General features: G+C 42.6%; 1 protein-coding gene across 1 annotated transcript in view; it reads right to left on the bottom strand.

Moving 5' to 3' along the window:
- ITGB6 (integrin subunit beta 6) overlaps window positions 1-17,270 on the bottom strand; it is a 99,858-nt gene that overhangs the window by 20,107 nt on the left and 62,481 nt on the right. Inside the window, 3 exon segments of the mRNA XM_015429640.1 lie at window positions 3,556-3,690; window positions 10,345-10,393; window positions 10,395-10,429. Coding sequence (XP_015285126.1) covers window positions 3,556-3,690; window positions 10,345-10,393; window positions 10,395-10,429 — 219 coding nt within the window.

The raw sequence follows: 17,270 nt of genomic DNA, 5'->3' as shown, positions 1-17,270 counted from the left end.
AGACAAAGGAAGGAAGCCTTTTCCAGGCTTTTGTGGGGAACTCATTGGGGCCAGTCCTGACTAGGGTTGCCAGCTCCATATTGGGAAATTCCTGTATATTCTGTGGTGGAGTCTAAGGAAGCCAGAGTTTGGGGAGGGAAGAGGCCTCAGCTGAACAGAATGCCATAGGGTCCACCCTCCAAAGCAGTTATTTTCTCCAGGGGGTGGAGAGATCTGTATTCTGGAGTTTGGTTGTGATACTGAGCAATCTTTAGGCTCCACCTGGAGGTTGGCTACCCTAGGCATAGCAGTTAGTGCTTCAGAGCAGGGTCTACCAGACCCAGGTTCTTGCTGTGGAAGTTTTGGACCAGTCACAGACTTTCAGCCTAACCTACCTCACAGGGTTGTTGTGCAGATCAAAAGGAGGAGAGGAGAATGATATAAGCTGCTTTGGTCTCCACTGCAGAGAAAGGCTGTATTTTTCCCCCTGGGGAACCATTGCTGCCAATCTCCAGGTGAGGGAAGTCCAAACAAAACATCCATGACAAAAATAACAAAGACCTTGGGTTCTGATATCAGAGAGTCAACATGGGATGTTTATTTCAAGAATTGAAATGTGGAAATGGATAAGAATTGTAATTCCTACATGCTCATATAAAGCAATCCTTGTGAAACAGGTATTTTATTGCAAATATCTGTTGTGTGTGAGCGATAAAAGAAGAGAGTTTCCCACAGAATCATAATTATTATAGTAATTTCACATATATATCTTTATTGACTCTTCATTATTTTTGTCATGGATGTTTTGTTTGGACTTCCATCTCCTCCTGTGATCTCTCACTTTTGGCTTCAGTCTCCAGGTGAGGGCTGGAGATCACTCAGAATTAAAACTGCTTTCCAGATGGTAGAGATCAGGGGCAGATAATGGTAGGTTGATGGTTGGCTGGGAAGGAGATAGGGTTGCCAACCAGGTTGGGAAATTCCTGGATATTTGAGGGGTGGAGCCTGAAAAGGTTGGGGTTTGAGGAGGGGTGGGACCTCAGACAGATATGCCATAGACTCCACCCTCCAAACCAGCCATTTTCTCCTGGGGAACCATTGCTACCAGTACTCAGGTGAGGGCTTGAGATCACTCAGAATTAAAACTGCTCTCCAGACAGCAGAGATCAGTTCCCCTGGAGAAAACAGTAAGCTCTGTGTCATTATACCCTGCTAAGGTTGCCACAGCAAATTGATGCTGAGTGCCCAGAGCCTCTTTCTAGAGCTTGATATATTTATTTTCACAACAGGCCTTATTCCTAGTATATAATATATTTCATATGTATTTTGTTGTATGTTCTGTACATTTATGTGCAAAAAAAGGCTTCCCTTTTCCGGTTATCAAGCTGTAAGTGGGGTTAAGGTGAGAGACAGTGTTGTGTAGTGTTGGACTAGGATCAAATTCAAATCCCCACACTGCCAAGAAGCAAGGGCCTAAAACACCTCACAAGGCTTTTGAGAAGATAAAAAAATGGAGAAGAGAGAACCATGCTTGCTGCTCTGATCCTATTGGAGGAAGGGTGGTATAAAACTGTATGTTATGATATAATTAATCACAGGGACCCAACCCAGGTCCTGCCACATTTCTAAGAAATGGAGAGAGGGACTAAGTGGAAATTTAAAATGCAGCATAGGCAGGCAGGTGACCCCCCCCCCAACCCAAACAGCATTTAAAGCCTTTTTTCTTCCTGTCACGTAATGCCACCGGGTAAGGAACGACTAAAAAGCATTTTGGATAGAAGGTTCAGCTGCCCCTCCTGCTTTCACATAAATGACTTTAAATCTGTCTCCACCTCCTGCTTTGTAAGGATGTATAGCACCTCAAAACAGATCATTCTCTTTTTTCCAGAACAGAAGTGCCATACAAGAGTACTTACACATATCCAAGAGGATGCGGAGGAGAAAAGATAGCATCAGGCGCCTGAAACAATACCTCGCATGGCATTCTAAATGTCTTTCAGCCTTAGTGTAAAAAAGACTATTTATTTAGGGAATTTATATGCCACCTAGGTCGCCAGCTCCAAGTTGGGAAATCCCTGGAGATTTGGGGGTGGAGCCTGGGAGGGTAGTGGGAGGGGCCTCAGCAGGGTATAATGCCATACAGAATCCACCCTTCAAAGCAGCTGTTTTCTCCAGGGGAACTGATCTTTGTCATTTGGAGACCAGTTGGAATTCCAGGAGATCTCCAGCCCTCACCTGGAGGTTAACAGTCCTAATACCACCTCTCCAAAGTTCTGCTTGCAATGGCTTCCAAGGAAAAAAATAAAAAAAATCATAAAACACCATACTTTATCAAGACAAAAAACAAGTGATTAAAACAAGCCATAGACATAAAAGTAGCATAAATACCTTTTAATAAACCTAAAAAGTTCATTAAAAACAAACCTCAAACCAGAAGCAGAGAATGGATAAGATAAAACTATTTCATTAAAAGTCTAGGTAAAAAGAAATATTTTAGCTTGGTGTCTCAAACTGTGGTAGGCACTAGACAAGCCTCAAGAGGGAAACCATTTCCAAAGCAAAGTGCCACCACTAAAAATACCTTGTATGTAGAACATAAGGACATAAGAGAAGCCATGCTGGATCAGGCCAATGGCCCATCCAGTCCAACATTCTGTGTCTCATAGTCGCCAAAAATACCAGGTGCCATCAGGAGGTCCACCAGCGGGGCTACAACTCCAGAAGCCCTGTCACTGTTGCTCCCTAAGCACCAAGAATACAGAACCTCACTGCCGCAGACATAGTGTTCCATCTATACCTCATGATTAATAGCCACTGGTGGATCTCTGTTCCATATGTTTATCCCATCCCCTCTTGAAGCTGTCTATGCTTGTAGCTGTCACTACTTCCAGTGGCAGTGAATTCCACATGTTAATTCCTCTTTGGGTGAAGAAGTACTTCCTTTTTTCTGTTCTCAGCCTACTGCTCATTAATTTCATTGAGTGCCCACGAGTTCTTGCATTGTGAGAAAGGAAAAAAGGTACTTCTTTCTCTACCTTCTCTATCCCATGCATAATTTTGTAAACATCTATCATGTCACCCCTTGATTGTCATTTTTCCAAACTAGAAAGCCTTAACCTCTTTAACCTTTCTTCATAGGGAAGGTGTTCCATTCCCTTAGACATTTTAGTTGCCCTTTTCTGCACCTTTTCCAGTGCTTAAGTATCTTTTTTGAGGTACAGTCACCAGAATTGTACACAGTATTCCAAATGAGGCCACACCATAGATTTATACAGGAGCATTACAATACCGGTTGATTTGTTTTCAATTCCCATCCTAATAATCCCCAGCATAGCTAACTGCCATCCATCTCACCTCTGAAGATGGGGGCACAGAGAGCAGGTTGTGGGAAGCAGATTCTATGGGACAGGACCATCCTTCAACAGATCAGAATAACACAGAATATGTTTTTCTTTGATTGGCTTGATAAGTCATTGCTTATGTAGCTCCTTTGTAGGAGGCACATTTATAGAATCTACCTGTAATTATTCATAATAAGAAATGGTGTGGAAACATATGACAATATAATTTACTTACTGCTTCTCCCACTTTAACATGAGAACATTTCTTTTGGTGTGGAAACACAGTGCCATCGGTACAGATTGCAGTAAAAGCAAGATTTAGACCATCCGTATCTCCCAACATTTCCAGCTCGATTTCAGATCGGATTGCCTTAAAGACACAATAGTTGGCAAAATATCACTGGGAATTTAATGCTTCGTAGTTGGTCTGACAAATTTAGAATCCAATGGTACCTTTAAGACAATCTGCAGTTACCCTCTTAACTATTTATCCTGGAATGCAAAATGAAATCAGCGAAGCACACTGCTAATGTTATAGTACAAGGGGAGAGCACCAAGGACTCAAGGAGAGGAAAGGAATCTCATATCTCCACTCTCTTTTAGCTTTTCTTCTTTGCCTAATCTGGCAGTACCTGCAGACTATTTCCCTTTTCCCTCTCCCTCCTTCCTTCCCTCCTTCCTTCCTTCTCTCCCTCCCACCTACCTACTTATATTTTTCTTTTTCTTTACTTGACCTATCCCTCCTTCCGTCACCAACCTTTTCTGTTCCCCTCCCTCACCTTCCCCTTGTTTTGCTCCTCTCCCTTCCAGCTTCACCTTTCCTTCCCCTTATGTTTCCCCTTTTGTCAGTCTGTGTATTTCTCCCCTTCTGCCACAGTGACACGAACTGAAGCTTGGAAACTTTGGCAACTACAGTGTGAGATCTCGGTGGCCATTTTGGGCGTTACTTGGCAGCTCCCAAGTACCTCCCAAAATGGCCACCGAGATCTCACACTGTAGTTTTGTGAAAGCTTGGTGGCTTTCTTTCCTTAAAATATGTAAACACTGGGCAGTTTATAAAATAATAGAAGCAATATCTATTTTTTAGAGTTTTCTTTTGCGTTTCCCATTTTTCTGAAAACCTGGGTTTCCCCCCAAGGTTGTAGAAAAACACTATCCATACATGGCCTGATTTTGCGGATTCTTATGCTGAGGCAATGTTTTGAATTAACTATAATGATTACATGGTCCCATTTATCTGCTCAGTGACTCTCTCTCAGCCTAACCTACCTCACAGGATTGTTATGAGGATAAAATGGAGGAGGGTAAAACAATGGACTTTTTTGCATTCTCATTTTACCTGTTGTTAAATTCTTGTTTCCTGGGTTTTCCCCCTGTTTGCATATGTTTTATCCCTCTAGTGGAGTTTTGACATAAAACAGGTTTATTTCAAGCTTATCTACCTGCAATTTAAATCTGCAGGGAGATAAACTGGAAATAAGTCTGTTTTATTTTTGAATCGGCCACTAGAGGGAGCAACCCCCCCCCCCAAAAAAAACAGGAACTTAACAATGAGTAAAAAGAGAATGCGGAAAAGCCCAGTGACGGGTGGTCTGAGCTCCTCGTAGGAAGGGTGGTATAAAAATGTAATAGATAATAAATGTCTAGATAGCCTCATGTACCCACAACACTTATATGAATTAGGAATAAGAGACTTTTACAAGATTCAGGGGACTGTGGGCAGGAAGGCACCTTTCATTGGGAAAATTAAACACTGGTTGTAATATCATTTTTAAAAAAAATACCTTTAATTGGGATTATTCTGCTTTGCTGCTACAATAAGTCCTCACTTTGGCTTTTCAAAGAGATCATAGCTTGGTCACTGGGGGACTACTATCCTAAGATTTTTTAAAAAATCTTTATGGTGAGAAAGGCCACAAAACCAATTTTGAATGTAAATGTGTTCGTTCTGAGTAGCCTTAGTGGGCCCATGGAGAAGGCACTGGAATTTTTCTGGCTTCCTGGATGTAAAGTTATCAGATAGCAGGAAAATGTTGCTCAGTAACCATGTCAGCATTCCTGGGGGCTGTTTATAGCTGAAAGAGTTCTTGAATGAACAACATGGAAGGCTTTGGTTTTCAGTTTAACTTATTCCTCTTCATCCTTATACATTAACTCAGCTACTGAAGGGACCACTGCTGAAGAATGAATCTCTTCCCACATTTATTTAAAAGAGTCTTGTTTTTCCAGCCTTACTCTCACATTGACTTTGATTGAAATGAGGGCTCTGAAGACACAAAACATTCGTTTAGGATTTTTACAGCTTTTAACCTCTCAAGGCACGTACTGACACGTTCGCTGAAGGCTGTGAGTCACGTTAGAAGGGAATATGAGAACATCTTACAACAAATATTTTGACAGCTCAGAGTTCCCTCATATGCTTACTTCCTCCGAAGAATTTAAAAGCTAGCACATCTGTGAATAATAATACCTTGGATTTGTGCCACAGTTTTCAAGTGGAAAGCCCTACCTACTTAAGAAACTTCGGCATGATTATCCTCTAGAGGGTAAATTATTATTATAGTTCCTTTTCGTAAAAAAAAGGGAGAAGGAGAAGGAAAAATGGTAAAGTTTTTTTCCTTAGATCATGTTACTGAATTATGTAGGGCAGGCAATACTCTGGGGGAAGTGGGGGTGGAATGGGGGAGAAAAGTATCATAACATATTTCTATTTGGACTTTAGTGAAATGAAGGAGAATATTGATATAAAATTGCCCAATTTGCTACCCTTGGTCAGGATTTCTGCATTTTTTCTTATGATTTCTTATTAGCTTCATTAATAACTTGCCTTCCTCCTCACTGGGGACCGAAAAAAGGTTTACATTGTTCTCTTCTTCTCCACTTTATCCTCACAACAACCCTGTAAATTAGGCTAGGCCATGTGGTAGCCCAAGATCACCCAGTAAGCTTCCACGGCAGAGTGGGGATTCAAACCTGGGTCTTCTAGATCCTAGTCTTTAACTGGAACCATTACAACACATTGGCTGATGTGTTGGTTGAGTCTAGGGTTGCCAACCTCCAGGTGGGGCCTGGTGATCTCCTGCTATTACCATTGATCTCCAGATAATAAAGATCAGTTCCCCTTAACAAAATGGCTGCTTTGGAGCATGGACTGTATGGCATTGTACACTGCTTAGGTCCCTCCCCTCCCCAAACCTTGACCTCCCCAGGCTCCAACCCCAAAATTTCCAGGTACTTCCCAACCCAGAGCTGGCAACCCTAGTTAAGTCTAGAGTTAGTGTGTGTGGGCGGGTCAAGCAATCTTTATCTGGAAGCCCATGATAGCTCTCAGTAGTCCGGGCCATTATCAGGTGCTTGAAGCAATTTGTAGACTCTTATGCTGCTCTGCTCTCTGTTGTACGTACAGACGTTTTCCATCTTTTTCAGTGGGATTAAAATGTTTTGCATTTTCACAGTGATCATTTTAAGTGATCATGACTTTTGAACAGTTTAAGGGGAGACCTGGCCACTGAAAAAGGTGTAGCAGCTCTTATTCAAGATAAAAGACATTCGATATACACATTTCCTAGTCTAAATCTTGAACACCTTGATGCTAATGGGATAAACACCAGAATTCCGCCTCCTACTTGCTCTTCCAGTGATGGTCAGAAAAAGAACAGAGAACAACAGCCAGGATGCCCTTTTAATAAATTATTTGAATCCTAGAGCCCAGTTGGTCAACAGGTTCCATTCCAGGTGGAAAATGGGAAGCTCATAATTTCATAAGGGGTCAGATGTCTGGGGTGCTGCTGGGCACCATTCACAGGCAGGTCAACTTAACTGGGCCAAAGTTAATGAATTTCCTTCGATTGCCCGAGTTCAGACCATTTCAACCACTCTCTTTAGTAGGTGACATCTATCTCCTCAATGAACATTCCTGCCATCTGGCAGTTTCCTGAGGTTTTGGTGACACAGACTATCAGTTCCATTTTAGACAGAAGAAAAGGACTTGAGGGAGGGTCATGGTTCCTGCCATCACATTCTCAAAGAAAACTGATGCTGGAAGTCTGGAACACTCCACTGCTTAAGAGTTTGAAACAAAATGGAAAGCTGGGTAAATACAGGGCTATTTTTGGGCAGGAACACACAGGAATGGAGTTCCGGCTGGCTTCAGAGTTGGCCACACCCACTACAGAGGGAAGGCCTGGAGAGTGACCCCCCCGGCAACTCCAAGGCGGGCAGGCCAGGGGGGGCCCTGGAAGGATCGGGGAGGCATTTAAATGCCTCCCTGTGCCTTCCCCGGCCTGTCCAAGGGCCGGCTTGCCTGGGCTCCCCACAGCTGTGGGGCGCCTGGGCAAGCCAAGGGAAGGCAGTTTAAACTGCATCCCCTCCCCTCCAAAGGCTGGCTTGCCCGGGTTCCCCGCAGCCGCGGGGCGCCTAAGCAAGTCAAGGGAAGGCATGGGTGTGTGGCCTAATATGCTAATGAGTTTCTGTTGCTGGGTGTGGCCTATTATGCTAATAGGTTCCTGCTAGGCTTAAGTATAAAACATTTATTTCTATAGAGAGTTACTGAAGTGTGCTGTCCTGTCCACAACAACTTAGGTGATTGCCTGTGCTCCAGAGCTGGGGGTTGGGGTGCCAAAAGAGTCCGGGGGTCACAGGAAGCCCTAAAGGTCCAAGGGAGCAGGGCAAAGTGGAAACCAAACCAGTACTCCTCCTATGCATGTCTACCATGCCTACGCAAAAGTCCCACTGTTAGGCCATGATTTCCTAGGGTCAGAGTCTAGGGTTCCTGTGCCCTCCAGAGTCCTTCTGAGGCAGGTCATAGGACATGGGGGAGGAGGGCTTCAACTCAACCAGGCCCCTCTCTCCTTTGTCTATAACTCTTCCTGTCCAGGGAGGTAGAAGTGTGGCCCTTCCTCCTAGGCTGCCCTGGGCCCTGCCTTTTAAAGGAGCCCTTGGGGGCAGGACAACTCTGGGCTCATCCAATGCCCTGTGACATGGGGCTCTGTGGGGCATGTCTAATAGGGGAGGTTGGGTTCCCAGTGCAGGCCTCCTCCACCCATACCCTGCCTCCTCCTCGGCCAGTGCAAGCCCAAGAAGGGCAGAGATACTGCCAGTCTCAACCACAGGGTTGCTGGCAGGTGGGCTCAGCCACTGAGACCTGAAGAAGAGAAGAAGAGAAGAGATTGGATTTATCCCCCGCCCCTCACTACCCAAGGGAGTCTCAGAGCAGCTTACAAATTCCTCTCCCTTCCCCTCCCCACAACAGACACCCTGTGAGGTAGGTGGGGCTGAGAGAGCTCTGACAGAAACTGCTCTTTTTCAAGAACAGCTCTTATCAGAACTACGGCTTGCCCAAGGTCATCCAGCCAGATGCAAGTGGAGGAGTGGGGAATCAAACCCGGTTCTCCCAGATTAGAGCCCATGCACTTAACCACTACAACAAACTGGCACGAAAACCTGCTTCCGTGCTGTTTTGTGTGGTGGGCATGATTGGCTTGGGGCGAATGTCCCGGGCATGCTTCTTTGGACTGCAGCTTGCCTTGCTCTTTCTCCCCTGCTTCCAGGTGGGGCTTCAGCCCTAAAGATGCTATGGCTGTCTGAGCCATCAGTGGTACATTCAGGGGCAGGGTCCCCAAGCCGGGACACAGACTACATACAGTGGGATTGATTCCCAGGTAAGCATGATTAGGATCGTAGCCGTAGGAATGAGCTGGTTGATGTTGCATTATGTCTGTGCATATGTATGTTGATTTGGCAAAGTCACAGTTTACCTAGGGATCAAAAAACCCTTGGGCAGCCTTTGCAAAGTTTATTACTCTCGCTGCTTTAATGTAGAAGGGACGGAAAGCTGTAAATCTCCCTTTGTTTTTTAGCAGGCAGATCTGGGAGAATGAAACAAAGGGTAGGAACAGTTTGTTGACAGATAATTTATTACTTCCATCCTACTATCTTATCAGCTGTAGTGCAATAGTCATACTACAGCCATCCTACAGTCTTGTGTGTGTGTGTGTGTGTGGGGTGCCTTCTGCCCCTTTAGTCCTTTCTTCAACATGGAAGACCTTCAGTACCTCTCAGATTTTGTCTCTAGGCCGCAGGGTTGTTTAACCCATCTAGAATGCTCTCCTATGGAGAGTTAAACCCTTCTAAGCCACCTTGAGCAGGTTCTCTGCAGAAGCAACATATAAATTTTCCAAATGAAGAGGAAGATCAATAGATGAGAGGCAGCATATAAATTTTCCAGTTAAATAGGTAGATCGATGGATGGAAGGACAGAAGGATTTAGATGGATGTAACTCTTAGGATTGTACCACTGCTCACTTATTCTTAAACTCCTATGCAGGGGTCTTGTTGTAGAAAAAGAGCTGCCGGAGCTCATTAGCATAACTCATTAGCATAACTTATTTGCATATGCCACGCCCCCTGACATCACCGGAAGTGACAGAAGGCCACACCCCCTGACATCACCGGAAGTGTGTCAGAAGGCCCGGCTACTTACCCCCCTGCTTCATCCTCATTCCCAAACGGAATGAGGATCGAAGCAGAGGGCGGGGTAAAGAAGGGGGCGGGGCTTCACCACGTGACCGCCCCGCCCCCTAGAGGTTCTCTTCCGGAGCTCCGTACCTGAGAGCTCCCCCCCGACTAGAGCCCTGCTCCTATGAAACAAAGACTAAATCAAACTGTGCTGTATCAGCAACGATGGTTGAAAGACAGCACCAATCTTCTACTCATCTATACAAATACTATCAAAGTCCTGATTAACTACCTGCATTCTGCCTAGTAAAAACACTAAAATAGATATATAGACTTGTTAACATCATGTAGCTAGAGCAAGAAAAAAAATGTTCATCAGTAATAGTGGCTCGCTTTCTTTTACGTTAAATTCTTTTTCCATCTTAAAACTTTTCACTGCATGGTTTCTTCACTTGATATCTGTGCACAACAAATGGTTCATACACAAAAGTGGAATATAACCAAATGAATTTGTTTTCATTAAATCCCAAAAGTCACATTTAAAACAATATCATTACTGTTATCATACCTTATATGCATTGATAATCAACTGGAGGACATTTCCAGAATCCTGCTTGTCCGACATTAGCCCCAGCAATAAGATCAGCATAGTTCTACATTTAAAAAGTTGACAAAAAATAATGATACATTAATGTACTAAAAGTATGAACAATGGAAGACTTTTGAATTCCAGTGAATACAGTGTATGATTTGAAAAATATATGTAGGCTCTAATCCAGCCACAGTTAATTGTAACTAAGTCATCATTGAAACTAATTCAGGGAAAATAATCACAAGAAGTACCATCCCAAGTACCATGGGATGAGAGCCTGATCCTACAAATGTAATCACACATAAATCCAACTAAGGTCAATGAGTTGGGCCCATGGAAGAGTTCATAAATGGAAGGGGAGGTGATTTGCACCAATTCCTCCCTTGCACTACAGATTTCTAAGCCCCTCATACTTCCCTAAATGTCTCCCAAGAAGAAGAAGAAGAGAAGAACATCTTCTATCTCCCAAGAACATTTTGGGCTGCAGAAGCAGGAAAGATCATCTGTACTGATTCTGTCAGTGGAAATTTAATGCAGTGGAAATTTAATGCAAGTTAATGGGATTTGCTCCATAGTAAAAATGGTTATAATTGGAGACTTCGTCATGACTGAATTTTAGGAGCATTCAGTCCAAATTGTTTAGGAACACAAGAAATTATTAGAGGTCAAGATTGATAACATGTAAAGAGACACTAACATAAACTACTATATAATGGTGTAAAGGCTGGAATAGTATCAGTTTTTTTATTCATCAAGTAGTCTCACACATCTCTTTTATCCACAGATCTGATATATATTTTTTTTCTATGGCAGCAGTTCCATGGAAGTAAATTTAAACCTGATCAGCCCAAAGTGGTTGATACAATATTGTGGTAAAGGAAAGATTTTGCTACTTTTTTTAAACTGGAAAACTTCTAATGAAAGTTGATATTCTAAGAGAATTTTTACACTTAACAGTTTTACACTTCGAGCCCCTCTTGCATGATACCTGTTCATATGTGAATGCTAAAATCCAGGGTGCATGTTAGCTAATATAGGATCCATATACACTTTTCAGATACAAATGCAAAAAGCATGAGAAAATGCCCTAAGCATGTCTAAAAACATGGAGTATTTGACTTCCTCATAGTCCACTTAACACTGCTGACAGTGTTATTATTACACTGTAAATCTAGCATAGGAAATATTTTACATTCATTACATTGCTAAAATGTTATGCTGTCAGCAGAATTACACACATTTTATATGCTACAAGACACTGTGCATGCCAAAATCTTGTCACTTAGTTCTCTGAAGGACGATTCTTATACTGGAGCTACATTTTGGAAAAATAGACAATGACTTGACTGACTGTAAATAAATTGTGAAGTTAGACTCAAGAGTATGGCATCCTTTTATTTGTACTTTGCCAAAATACGGCAACTCATAAGGGGCAGTTAACTTACATTGCTCAAGTGTTACTGCACAGGAATTCACTATTTGAAATACCCATATTGGACATATTGAAAGCCATCTGAGGAAACAGTACAACCGGCATAAACAATTTATCTATGTTCTACCTTGTTCTATATCTGTAGGGTGGGATCCAGTGAACCATGCAATCAATTTCATTCATATAACAGAGGCAATAAACATTCTTTCCTAAGCTATAGCCTTTACACACTACATGAAAAATTGCTTGAAGTGAATTTCAAAATTAGTTAACCCCCCCCCCCAAAACCGGAACAATCCCTCTGCATATGTGCAAAATTTGGACATAAAGTACCTCCCAGAAAACTGGTCACCCTGAGCTTGAGCAATAAATTCCAGGCACCTGCAGCCACAATGCACATCAGAGCCATACAGAAATGGTAGAGGATTTTTAACCCTTCAGTGTCTGCTTGGTTTTACTAAATACCGTCCTGAGACTACCAGCATTGGGGGAGGGGGGCTGTGGCTCAGTGGTACTGCATCTGCTTAGTAATCCCCAATATATCCATTTAAAAGGATCTGGTAGAAACTGATGTGAAAGACCTCCACCTGAGACCTCAGAGTGCTGTCAGAATAGACAGCATTGACCTTGATAGACGAGTGGTCTGATCACATATAAGTCAGCTTCACATACCCAACATACTACCAATATTTTCTCCTCTTTAAACAGAAGTCAAAATGTCATGCTTAACCACAGCTGAGGGGCGCTCAGATTAAAAGAGCAGCAACAAAGAATAGAGAATGCATAGTCTAAAGGCTGATAAATAATGTGTAGGAAGGTAAAATGATATAATTTAAAATATTACTCTACAGAGAGGGTGAAATGTATATTGAGCCATGCTGCTCATACCTTCAGCCCTGGGCAGGTAAACAATTATTCTGTGAACAAAGCACAGCAAATAAGATAGATTGTAATTAGTGCTTCGCTTGACAGGTCCCGTCCCCAGCTTCAACTGAAGACCACCAAAGGAGCATAGCTTGCTGTATGAATCATTGGATTTATCTGAACAAGTCTGAAGCGTATCATAGAGTTTGAAATGCAAGGCTTTGATTTCAATGAGGTATCCCCCCGAAATTACAAATGGAGTTATGGACCAATTCTCACAAGCCACTGCTCTGCCCTCACTCTTCCCTTTCCCCCCAATTGTATGCATCAATTTCCCACTATTTGCTGCGCAGCCGCGTTTTGACCCGCAGCTTCACCCAATTTCACCTGCGTCTTCTGGATCCTCAAAAAACAGGATTGAGAAGACACATGGGAAATCGGGCGAAGCTGCAAGTCAAACTGTGGCCGCGCAGCAAATAGTGGGAAATTGACGCATACAATCGGGGGAAAGGAAAGAGCTAGGGCAGAGCAGCGGCTGTGGGAAATCGGTCATGATTTAATCTTGCTTTAGAATTCCCAGTCTGGGGGGATAAAAATGTGTACAAGTACCTGCATTCTGATGTCATGACAAACTGGAGCGGGACTGAAGATTTCCAAAACCAGGAAGCCCTCAGTCATGCTCAATGCATGATGAAGAGGAGGACTGTTTTGTAACAAGCCAGTAACAAGCTAGAGTTGTGTCATCTTTTATGAACAACACATTTCTGTTTCTTTGTAATGTCTGAATGTACTGATTCAGCCTCAGCTATTCAATGAAAGGAACAGTTGTAGTAACTGCATTGAACTGTACATTTGATTTGAGTGCAGACTATTGTGAACGATTCTGTATCACCTATACTATAACATCACTCTCAATCATTCTATAGAAAACAAAATCCGCTCAGTGCTTCCAATTACAACTTCTTTAAAACATGTTCAGAATAGTACATTTTCAAGCTGTTGAGATTCAAGACCCTTGGAGACCCTACCTATGTTCGGTCTGCTTTGGGCTGCATTGGTTGCTGGGGAAGATTTGTGTAGGAAGGACCTGTGGCTCTTTGTAAAGGTGGCCTTCTTTATGTACAAAGCTCCTGTCATGGAACAATATGCACTGATTGACACTAACTGGAAACTGAGCTTTCGGGGGCAGGTATTACAGTTTGCATTCATACATGGTGGTCTAAATCTATTCACATAGATACGCTGAGGGCTTCCATTGTATTGCTCTACATTTGGAGTGACAACTATCGTCTAACTGCATCTGCTACTGTACCTTTGCTGAATAATGAGTCCTTTATTCAGCAAAGGATCTTCATCCCTGGTAGCAGAAGGGTTATAGATTTCAGTTTCTTAATATCACAGTCTGTGTCTGGCTGAACTCCTAAGGTCTCATTTTCCCCATATATAGATTTCATTAAAATGTCCCCAAATCCACCTCATAAATAATGGATAAGTTTGTTGGTTACCATGCTCCTGATTTTTCAGTGCACCATCTGTCAACAAGATATAATATCACAGATGCAAAAAAGTGTTTAGTGTTTTTTGCTTATGAACAGAAGTAGCTCAAGTAAACCTTGAGTCCTTTGGTTTACAAAATTCTAATTCATTTCCATGACCAGACTACAGAGATAACAAAACAAAAGACTGCTATCTTATGTCACTATTTGCTTCTTTAAATATGAACCTGAGCTACCATATCTTAGCTGTATGCTTTTCCCTTGATATTGACTGGTAGAAATACACCCAGAAGGATCAGGTAATAGAAAAAGAGAAGAGAAGAGACTGGATTTATACCCCGCCCTTCACTACCTGAAGGTGTCTCAGAGTGGCTTACAAACTCCTTCCCCTTCCTCTCCCCACAACAGACACCCTGTGAGGTAGGTGGGGCTGAGAGAGCTCTTGACAGAAACGGCTCTTTTTCAAGGACAGTTCTTATCAGAACTATGGCTTGCCCAAGGTCATCCAGCCAGGTGCAAGTGGAGGAGTGGGGGATCAAACCCAGTTCTCCCAGATTAGAGTCCGCGCACTTAACCACTACACCAATAAGTGACATGGAAGACTTCTACCTGTGACCCTGTAGAGCCACTGCCTGTCAGAGTACACAATATTGATCTTGAAGGACCAGTGATCTGATTCAGTATTACATTTTTATTATAAACATATTTAAAATGTGGTTTATCTCAATTAGCTCAAAATATTTCATGTTTATTATCTGAGTCATCTAAAAATAAATCTGCAAAACTGACTGGTAATATAGGGCTGATTTCAAGCTCCTGAAAAGTACCTCTATTTACAATTGCACTGCTTTATTTATTTATTTAATTAATTTAACTTATACCCCGCCCTCCCTGCATGCGCTGCTAGTATTCATTCCTTAGTCAAGAAAAAATGTGATACCTCCTGGGGGGGGGGGGGGGAGGAACATCATGATCAAATCATAATACAAACGTAACATTCCAAATAGTTACTGAAATTACATCTCCCGATTCAGAACATCAGGCAAGATTTGGTCTTTGTTATGCACCCTTCCTCCAAGAAACTCAGAGCAGCATTCTGTTCTCCCAGCAGGTCTATCAGACCTTCTCTACATGCATGGAGGAATTAGTTTTTAAAATTCTGAGGTGGGATGTACCACTTCAGATTTCAAGTAGGGACAGGCATGCCATCTCCTACTTCTGGTAAGCATTCTCCCAGTAGTTGCTGTTCCCTGCCACCCATTTTTGTCTCCAGGCTGGTGGGAAAAACAGGGGGAGTAAATGACACCATGTGACACATCAACATCATATCTGGGGGCAGAAAACACAAATACGGTGTAATACCATAGAGTTTTCCAGAGTGTCAGCTGATGCGATGGCATCCCATCCAGGTTTTCACCTGGCCATGATTAGGGTTGCCAGCCAGGTGCTTGCTGCAGATCTCTCACTATTATAGTTGACAGAGATCAGTTCCCCTGGGGGGAAAAATGGCTGCTTTGGAGGGTCCACTATAAGGCATTGTACTCTGCTGAGGTCCCTCCCCGGGCTCCACCACAAATTTTCAGGTATTTCCCCACTCAGAGCTGACAGCCCTATGTGATGTAACACAGAATGCTATGTCTGCCCCTTGCCCTACCCTGAAAGCTCTCGGGATAACCTGGCCACGCTGATCCATGCCACAGCAATCTTTAGACCAGAGTGCTGTAATGTGTTATAGGTGGAGCTACTCTTGAACACTACATGGAAGCTTCAGGTGGTGCAAAATATCCTGGCTCAGTTGGAGGTTGGAGCCAGTAAAATATCCACATTACACCTATTTTGTCAGTATCTCTCACAAGCTACCTATCTGTTTTCAGACACAGTTCAAAGTGTTGGTTCTTATCTTCAAAACCAATCATAGCCTGAGGCTCTCTCCCTGTATGCTCCCCAATAAAAAATATGTTCTGCCAATCAAGGTCTATTATTTGTTTCCAGCTGCAGACAAGTTCAGAGAAGTCTGACTACCCAGGTGGTTAAACCTTTTCTGTGGTGGTGCTTTGGAATGTGGAATGGCTTTCCTGAGAAAGTGAGGTAGGGCCTGCTTTGATGGTTTTATGATGCCACAGCAAGGCTGAATTATTTAAACAGGCTTTTGAAATATCTCTAAAATAAACAGCTTGGTTCTCATAATCATCTCGATTTTCTAATAACAGTGTTTTAAACAGTGTTTTAAAGTTGAGTTCATAGGTTATACTTGTAGCTGTCAATGTTTGCGTGTTTACATTTGTTTTTATTTTATCCACTGATTTTTTGGGGGAGAGAGATAAGACAAATAATTTACAAAAATAAATAAATAGAACATACTATTAGAACTAAAATCATATACCAAAATTAGACGTTATAATGTTACTATATGAATCTATTATACATCAACATCTCGCCATCATAAACCATCTGCTCTAAACTTGCAACAGAAGCCCAGTTTAGTTTTGCATTTCTTTTGTTCAGGCACATATTTAGTGCATAGTGTACTCAGAACTGAAACAAAGAACGTTGGGCAAAGAAACTCTTAGATGAGGAGTTACTTGCTTCTGCTTAGTCTGCACAGGATTATTTTATCCTCAATCACTACAAAATCACATTTTCCTTTGGAATTTGATATCCTTTGTTACCTGAATGGCCTACCACTGTTATTAGAAAAGGCATCATATTTCAGTATTTGTGGATCTGTTTTATCCTATTATCAAAGTTCTCAGCAACTTTCTTTATTTCTCAGGAACATTATACCCAGGGGTCTTTTCGTAGAAAAAGAGCTGCAGGAGCTCATTAGCATATGATATGCTAATGAGTTACTAGGCTATTAGCATAATAGCTCATTAGCATATGCACTGCCCCCTGACATCACCGGAAGAGATGTAAGAAGGGGAAGGCATCTTCAAAAGCCTCCCCTCCCCTTCCCTGGGGGGGAGGAAAGAGAAGAGAGAAGGGGTTTAAAGTTTAAACCTCTTTTCACTAGAGTTGGGTCGCAGAAGGAGGAAAGGGGGAAGGAAAGAGAGAGAGAGAGAGGGTAGAGAGAAGGAACGAAGGAAGGAAAGAGGAAAAGAAAGAGAAGG

The sequence above is a fragment of the Gekko japonicus genome, unplaced genomic scaffold, assembly GCF_001447785.1.
Source record: "Gekko japonicus isolate JY-2015 unplaced genomic scaffold, Gekko_japonicus_V1.1 scaffold590, whole genome shotgun sequence".
NCBI lineage: Eukaryota > Metazoa > Chordata > Lepidosauria > Squamata > Gekkonidae > Gekko > Gekko japonicus.
This window is presented reverse-complemented; position numbering and strand designations above follow the sequence as displayed.